At 35.1% G+C, this 21,015-nt stretch overlaps 1 protein-coding gene across 3 annotated transcripts in view; it reads right to left on the reverse strand.

The window, feature by feature from the left end:
- Positions 1-21,015, reverse strand: part of LONRF2 (LON peptidase N-terminal domain and ring finger 2) — a 97,135-nt gene that overhangs the window by 38,984 nt on the left and 37,136 nt on the right. For 2 of the 3 annotated variants that reach the window (XM_074213795.1, XM_074213793.1), the window contains exons 2-3: positions 8,275-8,393; positions 1,600-1,722 (exon numbers count right to left, since the gene is read on the reverse strand). In XM_074213795.1, the coding sequence (XP_074069896.1) occupies positions 1,600-1,722; positions 8,275-8,393 (242 nt within the window). Of the gene's footprint in view, positions 1-1,599; positions 1,723-8,274; positions 11,326-21,015 lie in introns of those variants that run through there. The other variant, XM_074213794.1, reaches the window with a different exon arrangement.

Here is a 21,015-nt window from a genome sequence, read left to right on the forward strand (position 1 = left end):
AAGTTAAGAAGAGCTTCTCAAAAGAGGGGTTGATTTTCTCAGAGGGAATATTCACATCAAGTTCTGCAACTTTCAGTAGTTATAGAACCTGTTTGTCAATTATAGTACCTGGCTGTCAAACTACCTATTCTTTTAACCTGAGACACTGTCTTTTCCTTAGTGTATTTTCTCCACTGATGTACTATACCACCCCATCACATCTTCTTATCCTATGCATTACCAACATTTATCTTAGACACATTTTCCCACAAATCCTCCATAAAAGATCTAGCCAATGTGTTAAAGATCTTTCTCTTGTTCTCTTTGGTCTAGTGGAGTCATTTATTTATTATTTCTCATTCCCATTGCTGGCCACATTCTCATAAATACATGTCCTCAATAATATGCTCAAGTTCTATTTTCCACTAACATCACACTGATGATAGCCTGAAGCCAGCTTGAGTTTTTGGAGGCTATGCCAAAGAAACATGAGCTCTGGTAGGCTATTCCAAATCGAAGAAGTTTTGAGAAAAGTTCCAATAATGGCTATTGTCTCTGGTCCTAGAAACAGTCTAGTTAAATGCAAAAAAGGCTCAGCACTAGAAAGGTTGGCCACTGAGTGATTTTTTGAGAACAATATATGATATAATCAAAACTTTGAGAATTGAGTTTTTAATCCCTAAGTGTAAAAATGGTGGTTACTTCAATTATTCACTCAAGAGGAAAATGATGTAGACATCCAGAATTATGCATCACATACATATGACATCATTATTTTATATAAAATTGCTTTATGATTATTTATGACTATAAAGCACTATATAAATACATATATATATTTATACACACACACACACATACATATATATTGGCTGTAGATGGGGAAAATGGTATCCATCTCAGATATCAGAGTGATAAAATTTTTATCATAGAATGTAGATAAGTATCATTTAATAGGTAATTTAAAGGAAAACATAGATATCAAAACTGTATACCAATGGCAAAGAATTAGAAATTAAGTGAATGCCCATCAGTTGGGGAATGACTGAACAAGTTGTGGCATATGACTGTGAAGGAAAACTACTGTTCTAAAAGAAATGAGAAGCAGTATGGTTTGGGAAAAACCTATAAAACTTTCTTGATCTGATGAAAAGAGAAGTGAGCAGAACCAGACCATAGTAACAGCAATATTGTAACAATGATCAGACTGAGAAAAGACTTAGCTAGTTTTATCAATACAGTGATGTAAGATAATTTCAAAAGACCCATTATAAAAAAGGCTATCTAACTCCAAAGAAAGAATCTATGAAGTCAGTGAAAATTCTTTTTCCCCCCACTTTATCTTTCTTTTCGTTTTGTTTTAACAACATGGCTAACATGAAAATGTTTTGTATGATTTCATATGTATAATTAACATCATATTGCTTACCTTGTTAATGAGTAGGGAAGAGACAGCAAGGAGGGGAGAATTTGGAACTCAAAATTTAAAAAAAATCAATGTCAAAAATGCAGTTGGGAAATGCTTAACAAAATAAATAAAATACAATAAAACTTTAAAAAAGAGAGGGAAAAAATGCAGCCCAATGTGAAGGAAGAAAAAAATTCAAATAACCACTCTACCTTTTGGGCTTCTTTTTTTATTATTCCTCGTCCAGGATTTAAGGCAACACAATAGAGAAACTCCTTCAATGCCTCCTCAGTTCTTCCCAAACCAGAAAGAGCCTGAGCTTTCACATAATGTCCCTATATGTAGCAAATAAAAAGATAAATACTTAAAATGCAATATGCTTGTAATTCCTCCTACTCTAAGAATAATCATTGAAACTAGTGTTGAGCAAATTTTAAAATAAATGAGTCATGTTTGAATGACATCTATTATATTCTTTAGCTGAAGTCAATGCCAAATTATTAAAGTCTAAATTTCTCCAAGTTACCTACTTAGTAGATAACAAAGAAATTTCTAGTATTTTATAGACAGAAGAGAAAATCTATGTATAGGAGGTTTGATTGCTCCTTTTAAGGCCAACTTGATAGTTCATCTTCTGCTAAGAGGTGCCCACAGCCATTTTATATCTTTGGGGACAGGCGTTTACATGATTTATCCATGTCTGCTTGGAGAGAAGCAGTATTTCCTTTCATTCATCATGAATTTATCTCTTTTGAGTTTCAAATTGTTCTATTTTTCATCAAACAAGTAAGCCTAAGTCATCTTTCTCACCCTCCTCCCTGCCCCTGCTGTGGACTATTCTGGTTTAAGTAACTGGTAATTTTATAATTATATATTTACAAAGATTTTCAAAAATGAAAATTAAAATCATCCTATAATTCTTTTCTTCTGACCATATTCCTCAACACTTTCAACCCAGGAGTTTTTCATATATAAAAAAAGTTTGCCATATTTGCAACCAACCATCATTGTGGTATGTAAGCTATTAAGAAAAGACAGGTTACAAGTTAGCAATGATTTTCCAGTTTTATCCTCCTTTTTTTTGGAAGTCTCTGCTTTACTGTCACACATGTCATTTTTTCTGATGATTTATTTATTGTCAATTTTGCTTAGAACAAGTAGATCTTAAATCATTTGCTTATTTTCATTTTAAATCATTTGCATTAAAAACAGACAAAAAACAGAAAATAAACTGGAGATAATCTTTGAAAAAACATACTAGTATTTAGTAGAACTATGAAAGCTTCTTGAAAAAGGGAGATTTTTAACTCAGACTTGAAGGAAGCCAGGATGGAATTTCAGCTACTGGAGACTTAATCAGGAAAAATGTACCAAGTTGGGAGGTGGAGTGTTGTATGTAAAGAACAGAAAGGAGGTCAGTGTTCCTGAGTAATAGATGATGTGGAGGGGAACTAATATATAAGAATGGAAAAGAAAGAGGGACAGGTTTTGGAGGGCTCATCTATTCCTCCAAGTTTCTCAACTGAAGTCTCAACTAAATTCCACCTTCTATAGAAGCCTTTCCCAACTCCTCATAATTCTAGTGCCATATTTGTTTATTCTGTATTTATCCATAATAGCTTATTTGTTTTCTATTTGCATGTTTTCTTCCCCATTAGATTGTGAGCTTTTGAGAGCAGGGACTCTCTTTTGTCTCTTTTTGTATCCCCAAGCACTTTGCATATGTCTAGCACTTAATAAATGTTTACTGACTGACTATTTTATACTGGAAGGGGCAGGGGGCTGCTGGAGTTCATCGAGGGGGTAGAGGGGAATGTGGTCTGGCATGTACTTTATGAAGATCATTGTGGCAGCTGAGTGGAAGGTGAGCTGAGAGGCAGAAAGCAGGTTACTCTAGGAGCAGGGTATTCAAGGCATAAGGTGAGATAAGGTACAATGTAAGAAGAGAAGGGAATGTATAGGGGGAACATAAAAAAATGTAAAATTGACAGATTTGGCAATAGACTGAAAACAGGGGATGAGAAAAGTTGAGGAAGACAGCCAGGTTATCAGCCTATGGGTCTAAGAGGACAGTGATACCTTCTCCACGAACAAGAAGTACTCAATCCATAGCTCTGCCAGGCTTGGTGTCTCCTCCTTCTATCCTAGTTTCTTGTGTGATCTGCCCTCCCCCATTAGCCCATAAGCTCTGTGAGGTCAAGGACTGTCTGTCTTATTTGGATCCCCAGGGCTTAGCACAGTACCTGGCACAGAGGAGGAGGTGCTTAATAAATGTGTATTGAATTGAAAAGATAATCAATTAATTTTGGACACATTGAGATTAAGATAGTTACAGAACATCCAGTAACAGATGTTCACTAGGCAGTTGGAGATGTAAGACTGGAGATAAGATAAGTTATGGCCGAATCTACCAGACACAGATAGAGATAATCACTGAATATGGGGGAAAATACAGAATAGAGGACAAAGAGAAGAGGGCACAGGAGAGAACCCTGTGGGACACCCATAGGTAATGGGCTTGACTGAGATAAAGACCCATCTAAGGAAACTAAAAGGAGGGATCATATGAGAAGGAGCAGAACCAGGAAAGAGCAGAGCTGTGAAAACTTAGAAGAGAGTATCAAGGAAAAGGTGTTCAACAGTATTTAGTGCTGTGGCCAGATCAAGAAAGACAGTAAAAAAAAGCTGGTTGATTTAATTACTTAAACGTAATCACAGGTAACTCAAGAAAGAGTAGTTTCACTTGAATAATGAGATAGTGCAGTTAATAAGAGGGTAAAAGAAAAAAGGGGAGGCACTGATTATTGGTGACCTTGTGAAGGAGGTTAGTCATGAAAGGGAAGCAAAATATAGGATGACACCTAATAGGGATGGATGGATAGGAAAAAGATGAATGTATTTGCAGGCATCAGAGAAGATCTGTAGAAGATTAATAAGAGTTAAGGATGAAAGTGGAGGCAATCTTCAGAAGAAGACAGACTAGAGAATGGGATTCAGGTAAGGAATTTTTCTTGGCAGGGAATTGGGTCACTGCTTCATCTGATACAAGAGTTAAGGAGGAAATAATGGGAGAAGAACTTGAATAATGAAAAATAAAGAGGGAACTCTCGTGAACAGTTTCATGTGACATTTAAAAGAGCAGTGAACTGTGAATGAAGAGATCTAGGTTCTAATGGTTCTACATTCAATTAGTTGGTGGGGGCCCTAGCTTTTATGACTACAAAATGAAATAAATGAACTAAATTGTTTCTAGGAAATTCCATGCTGTGGAGATGCCCATCAATTGGGAAATGGATAAATAATCTGTGGTGTATGAATATGATGGAATACTATTATTCAATATAAGAAAAGATAAGCAGAATGATTTCAGAAAAACCTGGAAAGAGTTATGCAAATAGATGCAAAGTAAAGTGAGCAGAACCAGAACACTCCAGTAACAGCAATATTTTAAGGAAGATTAACTGTAATCCAAGGCAATTTTAAAAGACTCATGATGAAAATTGTTATCTACCTCTAAGGAGAGAACTGATCAAATCTGCATATAAACTATAATTTTCTCCTCTTTTTTTTCTTTTGTAACATAGCTAATAAGAAATTGGCTTTGCATGATTTCACATATATGATACTGCTTCCTTTCTCAAAGAGTCAAAGGGCTGAGGGAGAAAATCCAGAACTCAAAAAAATTTTTTTAAACAAATATTAAAAACCATACATCAGGGCAGCTAGATGGTGCAGTGGATAAAGCACTGGCCCTGCAGTCAGGAGTACCTGGGTTCAAATCCAGTCTCAGACACTTAAGAATTACTTAGCTGTGTGGCCTTTGGCAAGCCACTTAACCCCATTGCCTAGCAAAAACCTAAAAAAAAAAAACAACCAAAAAAACCATACATCAAAAAATTCATTAATTGATAATTCAAAAGGGGGAGTAGTTTTTTCCCCCTTAAAATTTAACCCTTTTCCCCCCTTTCAGGACAATTTACAATTGTCATATATGAGAAAGACTAGATAGATAGATGGATAGGTATATAACTGCACTGGAGCTGGAAGATCTCTCTTTCTCTCTCTCTCTCTCTCTCTCTCTCTCTCTCTCTCTCTCTCCATATACATATAATACATACACACACACATATATGCTTTACTTTAACACTTTTCTCCAATTATATGGAAAAACAAGTTTAACTTTTTTTTAAAATTTTGAGTTCCAATTCTCTCCCCCTCTTTCTCCTTTAACCCTCATTGAGCAGGCAATCAATTTGACACAGATTATACATGTGTAATTATCCAAAACACATTTCCACATAAGTTTCTAGGAAAGAAAATACAGACAAAAAAAGAAGAAAAATGAAACTATTTTTGATCTGCATTCAAGTTCCATCAGTTCTTTCTTTGAAGATGGATAGCACCTTTCATCATAAATACTTTAGAATTGTCTTGGATCATTGTATTTCTGAAGAATAACTAAGTTATTTACAGTAGATCAACATATGACATTACTGTTCTGTGTTCAATGTTCTCTTGGTTCTACTCATTTCACTTTGCATCAGTTTGTGCTCAGTTCAGATGTGAATGCAACGACCCCTGAAGTCTATTCCATTTCTAACATGCTTTAATTCCATGATAGCAACAGATTCCACAACTTTTCTATAACAACTCCATCATGGTAAAAGGAAACAATATGTCCTTTCTTTGCCTCCCCCATCCTAGTGACTTCCTAGGAGTCCTCTCTGTTCTTATTTACCAGCTCTAAATCATAAGCTGAATCCCAGAGGTAGTCATTATGACATATATTAAAAATTCCCCTAAAGATTCAGCTTTTGCCTCCATGAGGTGTTTTGATTATTTAATATTTAGAACTGAAACCCCTCAGCCTAAATCTCCAATTATAAACCTAGAAATAGCTTCACATTCTCTTCTGAACATGGCTTCTTCAACTTCATTATGTCATGAAGGAGAAGAATTTTTGCTTTTAGATACTTTATCACTCCTAAGTTTATATTTGTCACCTAAATCCTTCAAGTATAAAACAAAAGACAATATAATTTAGAAACAGAAGTATAGTTAAAGGATGGTGAGAAGAAAGGCCTTGTGGTATACTGGAATCAAGAACTGTACTTAGAGGACATCTGGGTTCATACTCTAGCTCTGCAACTTACTGCTATAGTCTTTCTGAGGCTAAATAAATTGATCAGGGGAATGGCTGAAAAAAGGGGGGTAGAAAAACGTAATGAAATATTATTGTGTTATAAGAAATGATGAAAGGGACAATTTCAGAGTAACCTGAAAAGACTTATATGAACTAATGCAGAATGAATGAGCAGAAGAAAAATCTATACTTTACCCCTGTAAAAAGATACAACTTTGAAATCTTTAAGATCTACAATCAACATTAAAGACCAACTAAGATTTCAGAACACCAAAGATGAAGAATGCTATACATTTTCTTTAGAGAAGTGTTGGAACTCCATATGCAGAATGAGACATTCGTTTTTGGACATGGTCCAAATAGCAGTTTGTTCTGTCTGACTTCACATATTTGTGACAAGAGTTTTGTTATTTTTATTTCAGGGGATCAGGGTAAAGGGAATAGGAGGGAGAGAAATAACTGCTTGGTAACTTTCTATGATTCCAAAGGTTTATGGTTTCTTTATAAGAAAGTCATTTAATGGACTTCATTCATTTGAAAAGAAATGCTACATCCCAATTTATATGTTTACCTTGGTCCACATGATTGATAAACACTGAATTTCAAGAACAGAAAATAAAACAGGGAGAAAATTCTTTAGAGAACCATGATTAACAAGGTCATAGATTTATATTTACAAGAAATACCAGTGGTCATTTAGATCAATCACATTTTACAGATAAGGAATTGGAAGCCCAGAAAAGTAAGGTGATTTACCCCCATGGCCATCACAATGGTATTATCTATTTGAGGCAAGATTTAAACCTAGACCCTACAATTCCAAGGCTAAGTTCTCTTTACAGTATTACTTGGTGTTTATTTGATGACAGCAAACTTTTTATTTTAATAATTCAAAATACAGATAAATATTTAGAGGGGCCTCAAAAGATAAGTTCAGAAAGTTTCTTCATATTTCCATCTTTGGTTTCCTGAAATTTGTTAAGTCTTTACTTTGCTGGACTATTATTATTTATCAATGTTCTTTTTTTTGTGCCAGTATGAGGAAAATATTAATTTCCTTACTTATAAGATCTGGGGACCAAAGTCAAATATTATTATTAACACTATTTTCCTGTTTAAATTTTGTTTGTGTTTTTTTGCAAAGCAACAGGGTTATGTGACTTACTCAAGTCAGATAATTAAGAGTCTGAAGCCAAATTTGAACTCAGTTCCTCCTGACTCTAGGGCTGGTGCTCTATCCATCTGCTATACTACTTAGCTGCCCCAAATTCTGTTTTTCTTAATCATTTTTTCCCCTTTATTTAAACCTACCTATAGTGCATGTATACTGTCTATAAATGTCATTCCCCAAATTATTTACATTTACACTTTAATTATAAAACCTGCACAAATTGCAAAAATATGTATTCCTAATATATTTCTTCACTTACCACTCTAGAAAATGCATTTATATTGCTTAGAGATTACAGTTGAGTAATATTTATTCAGTTATCCAGGTCATTTAGTATCTGGCCAAATTAGTGTCATTAGATAAAGTTCCTAGGAAAGCCAAGACTATGTATCTTTTAACTTGATTAGTAAAAGCACAGTAATTCATAAAGATATTTGTGTAATGATACAGAAATTGCTGTTATCCATATGTACTTCATGGCAATTATTTATCTCTCTTTTTAAAAAGGTTCCCTAGACAAAAGTACTGTTTCTCTTGCAGACAAATTATTCAAAACAGAATATATATATATACCTTTGGCCATAGGGGTTTACTTCTGCACACTGTGTCCGCATCATGAAGGGCTTGATTATACTTCTTCATGGCTATACATAATTCTGCTCGTTGTACTGTTAACAAATTGTCACCAGGAGCTGGAATAAACAAAGAAAAGAAACTAGCTAAAAGTATTGTTTCTAAAGTAAAGTACCTGAATACAAATATCTAGAAAATAAACATTTAGAAGAAAGCAAAAATAATTCTTCCTATCCACCTTAGTTAATTGCATACTTAGTGAGCATTTGGACAGTGTGATTAATAGACTTTTATATCAACTCTTTCAGGTACTTATAAAATAGATTTAAGATGTCAGAAAGCATATGAATGTACATACACAAATATCCAAGACTTCAATTCAGTGGTCAAAGTGAATTATCACTACAAATACCTTAGTTAAAACAATTATTAATTGATGAATTATGTAGCTGTCAATAGCTACAAAGGACAAAGAAAATAATTCAGAAGAGATTGTCCAAATTTACATTTATGATATTCTTAACATTGATGACTTGTTCCCTTAGATGAAAACAAACAGTATACTGAAAAGAAAACCTTTCTTCCTCTACTTACCCTTCAAATGGATGGGGGAATGGATAAGTTATAAAGAAATGCTTATCCACTACTACAGATATACTCTCACAGCGGCAAGAATATAAGTAATATAAATGATTTTTCTGCATCCTGGCAATCCTCAAAAACATTATTTGAGGGATAACTATAGTAAAGTGGCATTTTGTCTCATTATAATATATGTCAAGTTGACATTTTAAATTGTAACAAGGGCTTTGCTTTTCTATCTGGAAACATAACCAAATAGAACACCAAAGAATGAAAACTGGTTAAGGAAAGAAAGGATAACAGGATAATAAAAAGAGAGGAAATAAATTTCCACAATTTTTTGATGGAATTCATAATACAATGATAAATGTGTGCAATTGTTTTTGTGATATTGGTCTACTAATGGGAATGGAATTCTTTCCTTTGGAATAGCAGTTCAATTATCAGATGTTCAAAGAAGGGCTCCCTAACATTAAAATCAATTTCAAATGTTCATCTGTCAATGCTGATTTGTAATGAGATTTTAAGTAGTTGATGTTTTTGCAACTGCTGCTCATCCTTCATATTCAAAGAGGACCAATAACATCACAATGTTGTGAACAAGATACTATGGGTTCAACTATGGCTGGTTAATCCAATAAGGGCTCAGAAGGCTCTACCATGATTCGGGCACAATAGTCTATCTGAACATTTAAGATGGAGATGTCTCTGAATTTGTACATTTCACATTTCCTTTGTGCAGGTATGATTCTTCTTTGTTAACAAAGCACAGCACCTTCTTTGAGGTGGGCATACTATGTTAGATAGTCCTGTGTCAGCATCTCCCACAATTGATACTGAAGGTTCACACAGAGAGGTACTGTCAAATATTGATATCAATGAGCATCTGATTTTAATGAATCAAACTAATTACTTGAAAAGCATTTACAGGGTTTTATTAGATTCTTTTGATATTTGCTTTTTTTTGGCATGTCTATGCTGCTGATGATTAGCAGCTAGGTGGCTCAGTGTATAAAACACTGACTTTGGAATCAGGAAGATAGGAGTTCGAATCTGGATGTAGACACGATATTCACCAACTTTGTGACCTAGGGCAAATCACTTAGCCCTGACTGCCTCTCATTCAGGGCCATCTTGAGTCATCCTGAACCATCTGACTCCAAAGGAGAAAGTGACTTAGCATAGCCCCCCTCACTGAAATTCAATTCATATGGTTGTCATGGCATCATTTCCCCTGATGTCATGGTCTTCTTCAAGGATGAGAGATGAACTATCATCATCATCATCATCATCATCATCATCATCATCATCATCATCAATTTTATACTGAAGGTGCTCCTCAATTGAACAATTAAATTAATTTTGAAATATGGAAATTTCTTTTGAATTTCAATCTAGGTCCAAAAAATACAGTAGGATAGAACTGTAGCCTGAGCTCAGAAAATACATACGCTACAAATTTGTGTGGAAATGACAATCCGGTTTTGATGTTTTAGTTTTTGACAGCATATAAGTATATTAAAGAAAAAACTTGATATTACTTATGATTACTTTATTATTACTTATGCCAAGTTAATTTACTTAGAAAGTATAAATTTCACATATAAGCACTGTTTTGTCTTGTAATTTAAAATGGAATTCATTAAGAAACATCCTTAAGTCTGCAAGCAAAAGTTAATTTCTAAAGCCACTTGGTGTTTGATGTATTGATAATGGTCATTGGGGAAAATTCTTATTCAGAAGACTTTCAATTTGGTACTGAGTTTTTAAAAATCATAATTAAATAAAAATATGATAAGAAAATAAAATATTTTTCTTGTTTCAACATGATGTATATGCACTTGTAATAAAAATAATTACAATAACAATTTTACATATGGCACTTTTAAGACTGTGGAGTTAAAACTGTCATTGCAATTTGCTGTACACTAAACAGCAGTGGGAAGCAATCAGAATGCCACATGTGGGTCTTACAACTCCTCAACTTTGCCACTGTAGATGAAAACAGAGACAATAATAAAGAAATGAACAAGTTGTGTTTCAATAAAATTTTATTTATTGACAATGCAATGTTAATTTATTTAATTTTCATGTGTCACAAAATATTTTTCTATTGATTTTTTCCAACCATTGAAAAAGTCTAACAACCAATCTTTTTTCAAAGGCCATACTAAAAAGGAAGTAGGGGTGGCTAGGTGGCGCAGTGGATAGAGCACCGGCCCTGGAGTCAGAAGTGCCTGAGTTCAAATTCGACCTAATTACCTAGCTGTGTGGCCCTGGGCAAGCCACTTAATCCCGGTGCCTTGAAAAAAAAAAAGGAAGTGGACCAGATTTGATATCATAATTTGCCAACTCTGGATTTACATGGAGAAAGGGAAGAGTAATCATGCTCAATATTAATGAATTCAATTAGATATAAATCCATATGTGTAGAATGTATACTTAAGTATATATTTATAGAATGAACATATATAATGTATATTCTCTAAAGATATGTTTCATATATATATATATGTATATATATATATATATATACACACACACATATATTATATATATATTTGGACATATAGATACAAGAGAAGCCAGCTAGGCCCTATGAATACCAAACATGCAATAAAACCAGAACAATGTTATGTTAATGAGACAACCCTAAGGGGGTGGTGTGCGGATTAAGACTTAATTTCCCTCCCTGCCATTAGAATCCTATAAAAATGAGACCCCAAAATTAGGGTGCTTGAGCATGACTCCCATGGGTTCTTGCATCCCAAGTGCTCCCAACTCCAATCTGCTGTAAGTTAAGTGACTCCCTGTGCTGCCTGCCTCCCTCTCCTAGCCAATTCTCTATGCCCTCTGCTTGCTGTCCCCGAGACTAGGACCAATTTGTCAGTGTTCCCACTTGGGGGGAATAGGTGTGTGTGTGTGTGTGTGTGTGTGTGTGTGTGTGTGTGTGACGCATGGCACTATGAAGCCACATGTAAAAAACAAGGGTTATCAAATGAATCTGATAAGGACCTCCCTTCATGGCTGGACTTGAAATAACCCAGCTGCAGAAAAATGACCAGTAATCTACAGGAGATATCAAGGAACAATAATAACATAGTCTTCAATATCTGCATGTTCTGTTAATGCCAGCAAATTTGGAAAACTGAACAGTGACCATTGCATTGGAAAAGAATCTGTTTGCATTCTAATCCTAAAGAAGGGCAATGACAAAGATTGTTCAAATAACCAAACAGTTGCACTCATTTCACACGCCAGGATGGTTATGCTTAAGATTCTGCAATCTAGATTTTGACCATATATGAACAGAGAATAACCAGGTAGGCAGGGTGGTTTTCAAAGAGGCAGAGGAGTTAAAGACCAAACTGCCAATATTCACTAGATTATTGATAAAGCATGCAAGGGAGTTCCAGAAAAACATCTACTTAAGCTTTTTGACTACAGTAATAAACCTTTGACTTGTGTAGATTACAACAAAACATGGCAAGTTCTCAAAGAGATGAGCATACCAAATTATCTTTCTTGTCTCCTGAGGAACCTGTCTGCAGATAAAGAAGCTACAGTAAGAACCAAACATGGTTGGTTGGCTGGGAGAAATATCAAGAATCTCAGATATATAGGCAATACCACTCTGATGGAACAAAGTGAAGCCTCTTGGTGAGAATGAAAGAGAAGAATGTAAAAGCTTGTTTGAAGTGAACTTAAAAAAGGCAAAAAGTAAAAAAAAAAAACCTAAATTTTGGTAACTGGACCCACTACTTCCTAAGCAATGAGAAGAAATGGAAATCTCAGTGTCAATTTTATATTCTTGGGTTCAATGATCAATGCAGATAGTGACTGGAGCCTTGAAATTAAAAGATGCTTGTTTCTTGGGGAAAAAAGCTATGACAAAAAAATGTACAGCAGAAATCACCTTGCCAACAAAGGTACATATGCTATTCCAAAAGTAAAGGATGGCTGTAAGAGTTAGACTATAAGGAAAGCTGAGTTTTGTAAAATCAATACTTTTGAATGGTGGTCCTGGACAACAAGGCAATCAAATCAGTCAATACTTTAAAAATCATTTCAGACTATCAGTGGAAAGGACAAATACTGAAGCTGAAACACAAACTACTTTGGTCACATAATGAAATGATGGGATGTTTTAGAAAAGATACTGATCTTGAGAAAGACTGAAGCAAAAGGAGAAAAGGAGAACAGAGGATGAAATGAAAAGACAGTATTGTGAAAGCAAGGAAAATGAGCTTGGACAGACTGTGAGAAATAGTCAAGGAAAGTTGGACCTGGCATGCTATGATCCATGGAATCACAAAGATTAAGACACAATTGAATTACTGAACAACTACAACAAAAAATGTAGAGAATAAGGATCACTGTAAACAAAATGAGGTTTGAACCCAATGAGGTAGAGTTCAACTTATAAAGATCTTTACAAATTAGAGGGATATGATTCATTACTACAATATGGCAGAAGATAAAAGAAGTAATGAAACAGCATTGAACAACAAGATGATGTGCTATGTTCAGAAATCTATGAAATGGAAAGAGAAGCATGGTAAAAGAGCCCGTGGGTAAGAATACAAGCCAGAAGGGGGGGAAAAGCAATATTGAGGTGGGAGAACGTTTTAAATTACATGGCCAGAAAGGAAAAAACTTGGATAAGAGGTAAGGAAGCAGGTGGCAAAGTAGGTATAGAAGTTAAAATATAGATGAGTCAATAAGGAGGCCATGGGAAAGATTTTTAAATTGCTTTAAACTTTCAGAAGACAGAGGCAGGGACAAGACAAAGTCTTCTTTTTTGACAAACTGACAACTGAAGAACTTTTCATCTAGGTGATAATGACAGGACCCTTGACAGGAAATGACATTTGGGAGCATCAACAAAAGATAAAAAGAACAAGGAGCTTAAGTCTTTTTTTTTGGGGGGGGGGGGTTGCAAGGCAATGGGGTTAAGTAACTTGCCCAAGGTCACACAGCTAAGTAAGTATTGTCTGAGACTGGATTTGAACTCAGTCCTCCTTCACCATCCAGCTACCCCAAACATTCATTCTTCCTTTCTTCCTTCCTTCCTTCCTTCCTTCCTTCCTTCCTTCCTTTCTTTTTTTCTATCTATCTATCTATCTATCTATCTATATTTTTGGAGGGAAATGTGGTAAAGTGATTTTCCCAAGGTCACAAAAGCAGTAAGTATCAAGTGTCTGAGACTGGATTTGAACAGGGGCATAGTCTTAATCCATAAGTAGATTTCAAAGAAGTCCTAAAGATTCTACAGGGTAAATGTACTCAAAGGCTCTGAAGAACAAAACTGAAATGACACACATTTAAATGATGCTAAATGAAGAAATGGGAGACATCTAAAAATTAATGAATGAAGCATTTATTAAGTGCTTATTATATGCAAAGCATTGTGATAAATGCAGGGGATACCAAGGGGAAAAAAAACCAAACAGTTGCTGCTCTCACAGAGCTCATATTTTAATGAAGGAGATATTCCTGATGGAAGACTTCAGTTGCAGGTCAGATGGGAAAATCCCCAGCAGAAAGCAGATAGTAATGCCTCTTCTTTAATGTAATTTCCACTGATAAAATATCAATTTCTGATATTGAATCATTTGTAAGTGCTAAGAACTTTACTTCTTAAATCTTCAGTAGATGTGGCTATAGCACCTGCAGGAGTAGCTGCATTTCCACAGGTTTGGTTTTCCTGGATGATAGCTGTGAGCTAAACGCACTGCTATTTCCAAGGCTCTTTGGTTCAGTCTACAGGACTATACCTATCAGGTTCTATGACTGCATAGATGATTCACCAACCTTATAAAGATATATACTGAATATAAGAAAAATGGTAGATAAATCTAATGCAGGGATTTGAAGTTTTTATAAGAATGTCAGAAATGTTAAAGCCTTGAATGACTTGGGGTTTTCTATGAATAGTAATGATTAGCTAAGCTGGGGGGGTGGGGGTGGAAGACCAAGAAAAATAAATTGATAACATGTCAGAAAGAAGACAGAACAAACTCAATTCTTACTTTTCTTTTCCCTAACAAGTAGAATGACCTTAAGACTCAAGATTTACAATAACATACTTATTAACAAGTTCATGAAACTTAAGATGAGAAAGTAAAAAAAAAATCCTAAGCATGGACATATATAACATTTAGATAAATTATATCTAAGAGTACTGAAAGAACATTCAAACTTCAATTTAATCAAGTGAGAAAATGTACTAGATACTGGAGATAAAATAAAAAACAACTGAAACAGTTACTCCCAGATAACACAGAGCTTCTAATGATGAGCCAAGAAATTTGAATTTTAATCTAAAACCAACAGAAGATGACTGAAGGCTTTTGATTAGGACAGTGACCTATACTTTAAACAAATTATTCTGACAACTTTGTATTAATAGGAAGATCAACTAGAAGACTGTAATAGCACAGGGTAGAGGAGATTTAGAGTGTTGACCAAGTGAACTCAAGAATAAAAAGAAGTAGATAGATGAAAGTTGATGTGGCAACAAAATCAATTTGATCTGGTAACCAATTGGCTATCAAAGACAAGGAAAAGAGAAGAATCATGGATTAAAGTTCCACATGGGTGATAGAGTATAGTTATATTATCATAATGAAATAGAAATTTGATCCAAAATTCCCCAGAGGATCATGGAGGTTGACAGTAAAGAGGAGCTCACTCTAGGAAGGAGACTATTCTACTTTTGTCAAGTTCTCATTAAAAAAATTTAAGAAACATCAAAGAAGTTCAGAACAAACTAGTCTCAAACTAAAATCTTAAAATATATTTTAAAAAAATTTAAAAAAAGGGAAGAGAACAAGATCAGGTACCTTACCTTTCCCAGCTACAGGTAGGGGGAAGAGTTCCTAACTAATGGATCAGAGGCAATTACAAAAGATAAAACAGAATATTTTGGTTACATGAAATTGAAACGCTTATGCATTTAGCTAATTCAATGTAACTAGGTTAAGAAGGGAAACAGTCAATTGAGAGGAAAAGTCTTTTCATTGTGTGGTACAGAAATCACTACTCAAAAATCCAAACAAAGACTTAGATACCTTGAAAGCAGAAAGGAATGTATTGCATTCTCGTGAGTTGCCCAGGCCAAGTAGTACAAGAGGGTACAGGAAGCAAGGTTTATTAATGCCCTAACACAAATTCCTCCTCCTTAGCCCCCTTCCTCAAATACCATTGGCTGGGCTTCAGGGGTCACAATCTATGCATGGAAATCTTCCCCAGTAACCCAAACAAAAAAGTAACAAAGGTAATTTCATGTGCTTACAAGCAAGATCTGCGCAGGGGGAGTACAGAACATAATTTATTACAAAAAATTTTTTGTTGGTTTAGCTAGCTGCAAGTGTTATTTTTTTGCAGGGTAGAATGCATTCCAATGGCTCAACAATAATAATGATGATAACAGCATGATAATAACAGTAACAACAGTAATAATACTATTAACCCTTTTAAGGAGGCTTTACTCCTCACAGCATCAACTATCTCTGATAAGGGTCTGCTATTAAAGACATAGAGCAAACACAACTATAGACGTCATTTCTAACAGATAAAAACAGACTTCAAAAGACAAATTGCATGCTATTAGCTCAGAGAATAGTGCCTCTCACCCATCAGGCCACCAACCATGTGACAATCCTGGTTTCTCCAGACACTGTCCAGGCCAGCAACTACTGTGGAAAGGTGACCTGTCAAGTACATCAGCAGGTTTCCTAGTCCCCACTTCCTCAGCAAAAATAACTATCAAAAACCCAGAAAAGGAAGTTCTCATTGTCAAAGTTCTAGGTATAGTCAAATGGTTCAACATCAGAAACAGAAGTCTGTTAATTGAAAGGACAAACTGTAAGGACCACTGAACCTTTCCACTGGACCTTTGGCTGAAACATCTTCCATGCATATTTATTTTTGGACTATGTGCATGTTTGAGAGAAAAGACTGTCTTGGTTTGTATCTCTAGAGCAAAGTCTAGGGTTTTACAAATAGCAAACTTAATATTCTTTTTCATTCATTCATTTTTTTTATCCAACCATTCAGCATGTGTTCCATTCACTACAACCCTCACTGCTGTTCTACAAATCCATTACCTCTACTCTAGCCTCCCTTTCATTCAGTCTTGACCCTGGGTTTTTGATAGTCTAACTCTTCACCAGTGGTTCTCGAAATGCAGCAAAGTTAACTAATCAGGTCCCCAACATTTTTAAGGGGGCCCTTGAGTTAAAAACCATTTTCATAATAATAGTAAAGTTTTAATTTCTAAGGCAGTAAATATCAATACAAATAACCCATGTAAACAAAAGATCTTTAAGGGAGAGGGTAGGAATGATTTTTTAAGAGATTAAGAGGGTCTGAGATCAAAAAGTTTGGGAACAGCTGCCACACACACTAATAAGTACACATGAATCCCTTCCTCTCATCTTATTAATTAGTTATACCTTGTCAAACCCAAACCCCAATCTTCTCTGCTCCAATGTATCCTAGGGGAGATCGCTCCTGGAAAAAAAGTCACAAAGCTCTAATAAACAGGGTCCTCACAGCTGCATAGAAATCTTTCACTCTTTTTTTGAATGACTTTCTATCAAACTTTATAGCAGTTATTCAAAACCTTCTTTCTCTTCCTCTTGCTCCATCCTTCTCAAATTTCCTAGTTAACTGAGAAAACAGGTCATGCATCCAAGAACTTCTCCATCACCCTATACCCATTTTATCCATTTTATCACCCCCCTCCCTTCTCATCTCTGCTCCACTCTCTAATGAAGAGTTGGGCTTTCACTTTACCAACACTAAAGCCATCCACTTGTGCCCTTGATATCCTCCATCCTGACTTCCTCCTGAAACTTGTTCAATTCGTTTTTCCTTCTCTTTCATCTTCAATCTCTCCTTTTCCCACTGGTTCATTTCCTTTCAATAATCCTAATTCTTGGTTTAACCCTGTCTGGTCCCTCAAGTTATACATCTCATTTCCTTTTCACTATTAAATTTCTAGAGTCAGCTACAAGTGTCTCCATTTCCTCACCTTTCAATTGCTTCTCAGCCCCTTGCAATTCAGTTTGTGACAGCACAAATAAAACGCTTTTCAAAGTTAGTAACAATATCTTACCTAAATTCAAGGAATTTTTAGTCTTCATTCTACTTGAATCCTGCAGGTTTTGACCCACATAATAAGACTCCTTCCCTCCTTACAGTCTCTCTGCCTTGATTTAACATTTTTCTCTCCTGTCTTTCTGAACACCTCGTTAATCTGCTTTGTTATTTCCTCCTCTTCCTCTCTGCTATGTGTGAGAATCACTTAAGGTTCTCTCGTGGGCCTTCTCTATGTTCTCCTCCCGCTTCGAAGATTCCCCTCAACCTCAATGGTTTTAAATATCTCCATGTAATTAAACTCCTGGAACTCTATTTCCAAACTCTAACTTTTCTGAATTCTAGCCCCACATTGTCACCAGCTAGACATTTCCACATGGGAATCTCAAATTCAATAGGACAACTTATTTCACACCAAACTCAACTCTTCTCCAAGCTTTCCTATTAAAGATATCACTAACCTTCCAGTCACCAAGGTCCATGACCAAGGAATCATCCTAAACTGGACTCCTTTGGTAGAATCTAATCAGTTACCTTTCACAGTCACCAGACTAGTTCTGGAAATCATCTCTCATCTGGACTATTGCTATTGTTTTTTCATTGGATTAGAATTCATCCTTCATAAATCTATCCTTTACACAATTACAATTACCTTCATTTTTTAAATTAAAAAAAAAATTTTTAGGTTTTTGCAAGACAATGGGGTTAAAGTGGCTTGCCCAAGGCCACACAGCTAGGCAATTATTAAGTGTCTGAGGCCAAATTTGAATTCAGGGACTCCAGAGTCCAGGGCTGGTGCTCTATCCACTGTGCCACCTACCTGCCCCTAGAATTACCTTCTTAAGCATAAGTCTCATGGTAATTCCCTACTTAAATTTTTCCAATGATTGACTATTTCCTCCAAAATACAAAAGAAAAAAAGGTTACAACCTGGCTTTTATCTAAGTCTTCTAATTTTCCTTTCACATACATTCTGGACTCCAGTGAAATCAGCTGGATAGCACCATGAATATGAATATTTCCCATCAGTGCATGATCCTAGACATCTGGAATATGTTCTCCTCAATTTCATCTCATAGAAGTCTTTCACAGCACAGTTTACATGCTACTAACCAAAGAAGACTTTTCCTGATTCTCAGTTTTCAGCATCATTTTCTGTTCTTTATCCATATTTTACATCTACTTACAAATGTATCAATTAAGCCCTTTTGGAATAGAAGCTCTTAGGACAATAACTATATAACTGTTGTATTCCAGTATGTACACTTAATAAATTTTGTCTAATTTCATTATCTTAAAAACATTTTTTTTAGGTTTTTTGCAAGGCAAATAGGGTTAAGTGGCTTGCCCAAGGCCACACAGCTAGGGAATTAAGTGTCTGAGACCAGATTTGAACCCAGGTACTCCTGACTCCAGGGCCGGTGCTTTATCCACTGCACCATGTAGCCACCCCCTTAAAAACATTTTTAAAAAATTAAACAATCACCTTAACTTTTTTAAGTGCAGTTTTTCCTTATGGGAAAATTTGAACTTTATGAAACAAATGAGGATCTGGAAACCTTTCAGGAAAGGCTTGATAAGAAAAACGACTGTTCAATATAACTTTAGATTACCAGAAAACTACAGACCACTCAGATAAATTGGAATGAAGCCAATGGTAGGTAAAGAAACAGAAAAGGTAATTGGGGGGAAAAACTAAGAGTATTTTTAAAACACATGGTTTCAGAAGTAAAAAAAAAAAAAGACAGCAAAAGGGGAAAGAGACAATCAGAGAGATGAAAAATATCTATAAAAAATCAGAAGAGTATAAGGTGAAATATCCCTGAGACAGATACTCAGGAAAAAAGAAGTCTTATTCCTTTTCTTTCCTTTATCCTCTTCCCCTTTTAATAAATCTGTCCTATTCATTGGGCTGTGGAGCTAAGAATGAATGAAGGTATTGGTTTCTCCCTTTCTAGCTATGTCAAGAGTTCACCCTCTAATGTGACTACAATTCTTTAGTAACAAAGTTTTGTTGTTTTTATATAATTTTGAGACCATAACCAGATTAACTACTTACGTGCTAATCAAGATCATCTGAGACACTGGAAAGTGGGTTATTTATGTAGATGTTAATAGAAATAACTTCTTGTGTCTAAGAGATTTTTAATAAACAGCTGTTGGAACTAAGTGTTTATAAGATGATAAATATAGATTTGAGTTATTCTTTCTTTCTCCCTGGATGTTTGTTGGGGGGGGGGGGAGTTGTCTTTAGTTACACTTTTCCTGCCTTAAACAATATTTTGAATTTGCATAACTTTCTAAGAAAGATAACAAGACAGCTATAATGATAATAGGCAGGAAAATGATTGTTTTAGGACTCAGTCTTTGCTCAAATTGTAGTGGACTAAAATCTCATGCTATTTAATTTCCTAATATCTACTGGACTTCTCCAGGTGTTTATGTGGAAAAGATGGAAAGATGTGGATAATTTAATTAGGTTAATCTGCAACTATCCAAATTGTAATCATTAATGATGATGTCAGTTTGGAAGGGGATCACTAGTGAAATCCCCAAGAACTATGTGATTTCTCTTGTATGGTTTAAAATTTTTCTTAAGTAACTTGAATAAAAATACACATGACACATAGTGGAAGGCATAATTAAGTTGAAAGATGACAAGAGTCAGGATCCAAAGTTAGAATGTTGAGACAATCAAGAGAATGAAAGATATTACAAATAAATGTAAAGTCCTACATAGGTCAAGTGAAATTTTTAAAAATGGGGTAGATGTTGCTAAATAGCAGTTTTTTTCAGAAAAAAAAGAAAATAAAAAGAAACTTGGGAATTTGCAGGAAACTTGGGAATGGTCAGACAGCTTGATGAATCAATAGTGTGATAGGATAGACAAAACATTTAATACAAAGGTTAGAGTAAGAAAGTCAGTGTCTGGGTATGGTGGTACATATCTATAAATCTCAGTTACTAGGGAAATTGAGGCTAATGGATCACTTCAGTTTGGGAGATCTGAATTGCAGTGAGAGACAACATTAGGTCCAACATCAACATGGTGAG

Source organism: Macrotis lagotis, chromosome 1 (genome assembly GCF_037893015.1).
Source record: "Macrotis lagotis isolate mMagLag1 chromosome 1, bilby.v1.9.chrom.fasta, whole genome shotgun sequence".
NCBI classification, from domain to species: Eukaryota; Metazoa; Chordata; class Mammalia; order Peramelemorphia; family Peramelidae; genus Macrotis; species Macrotis lagotis.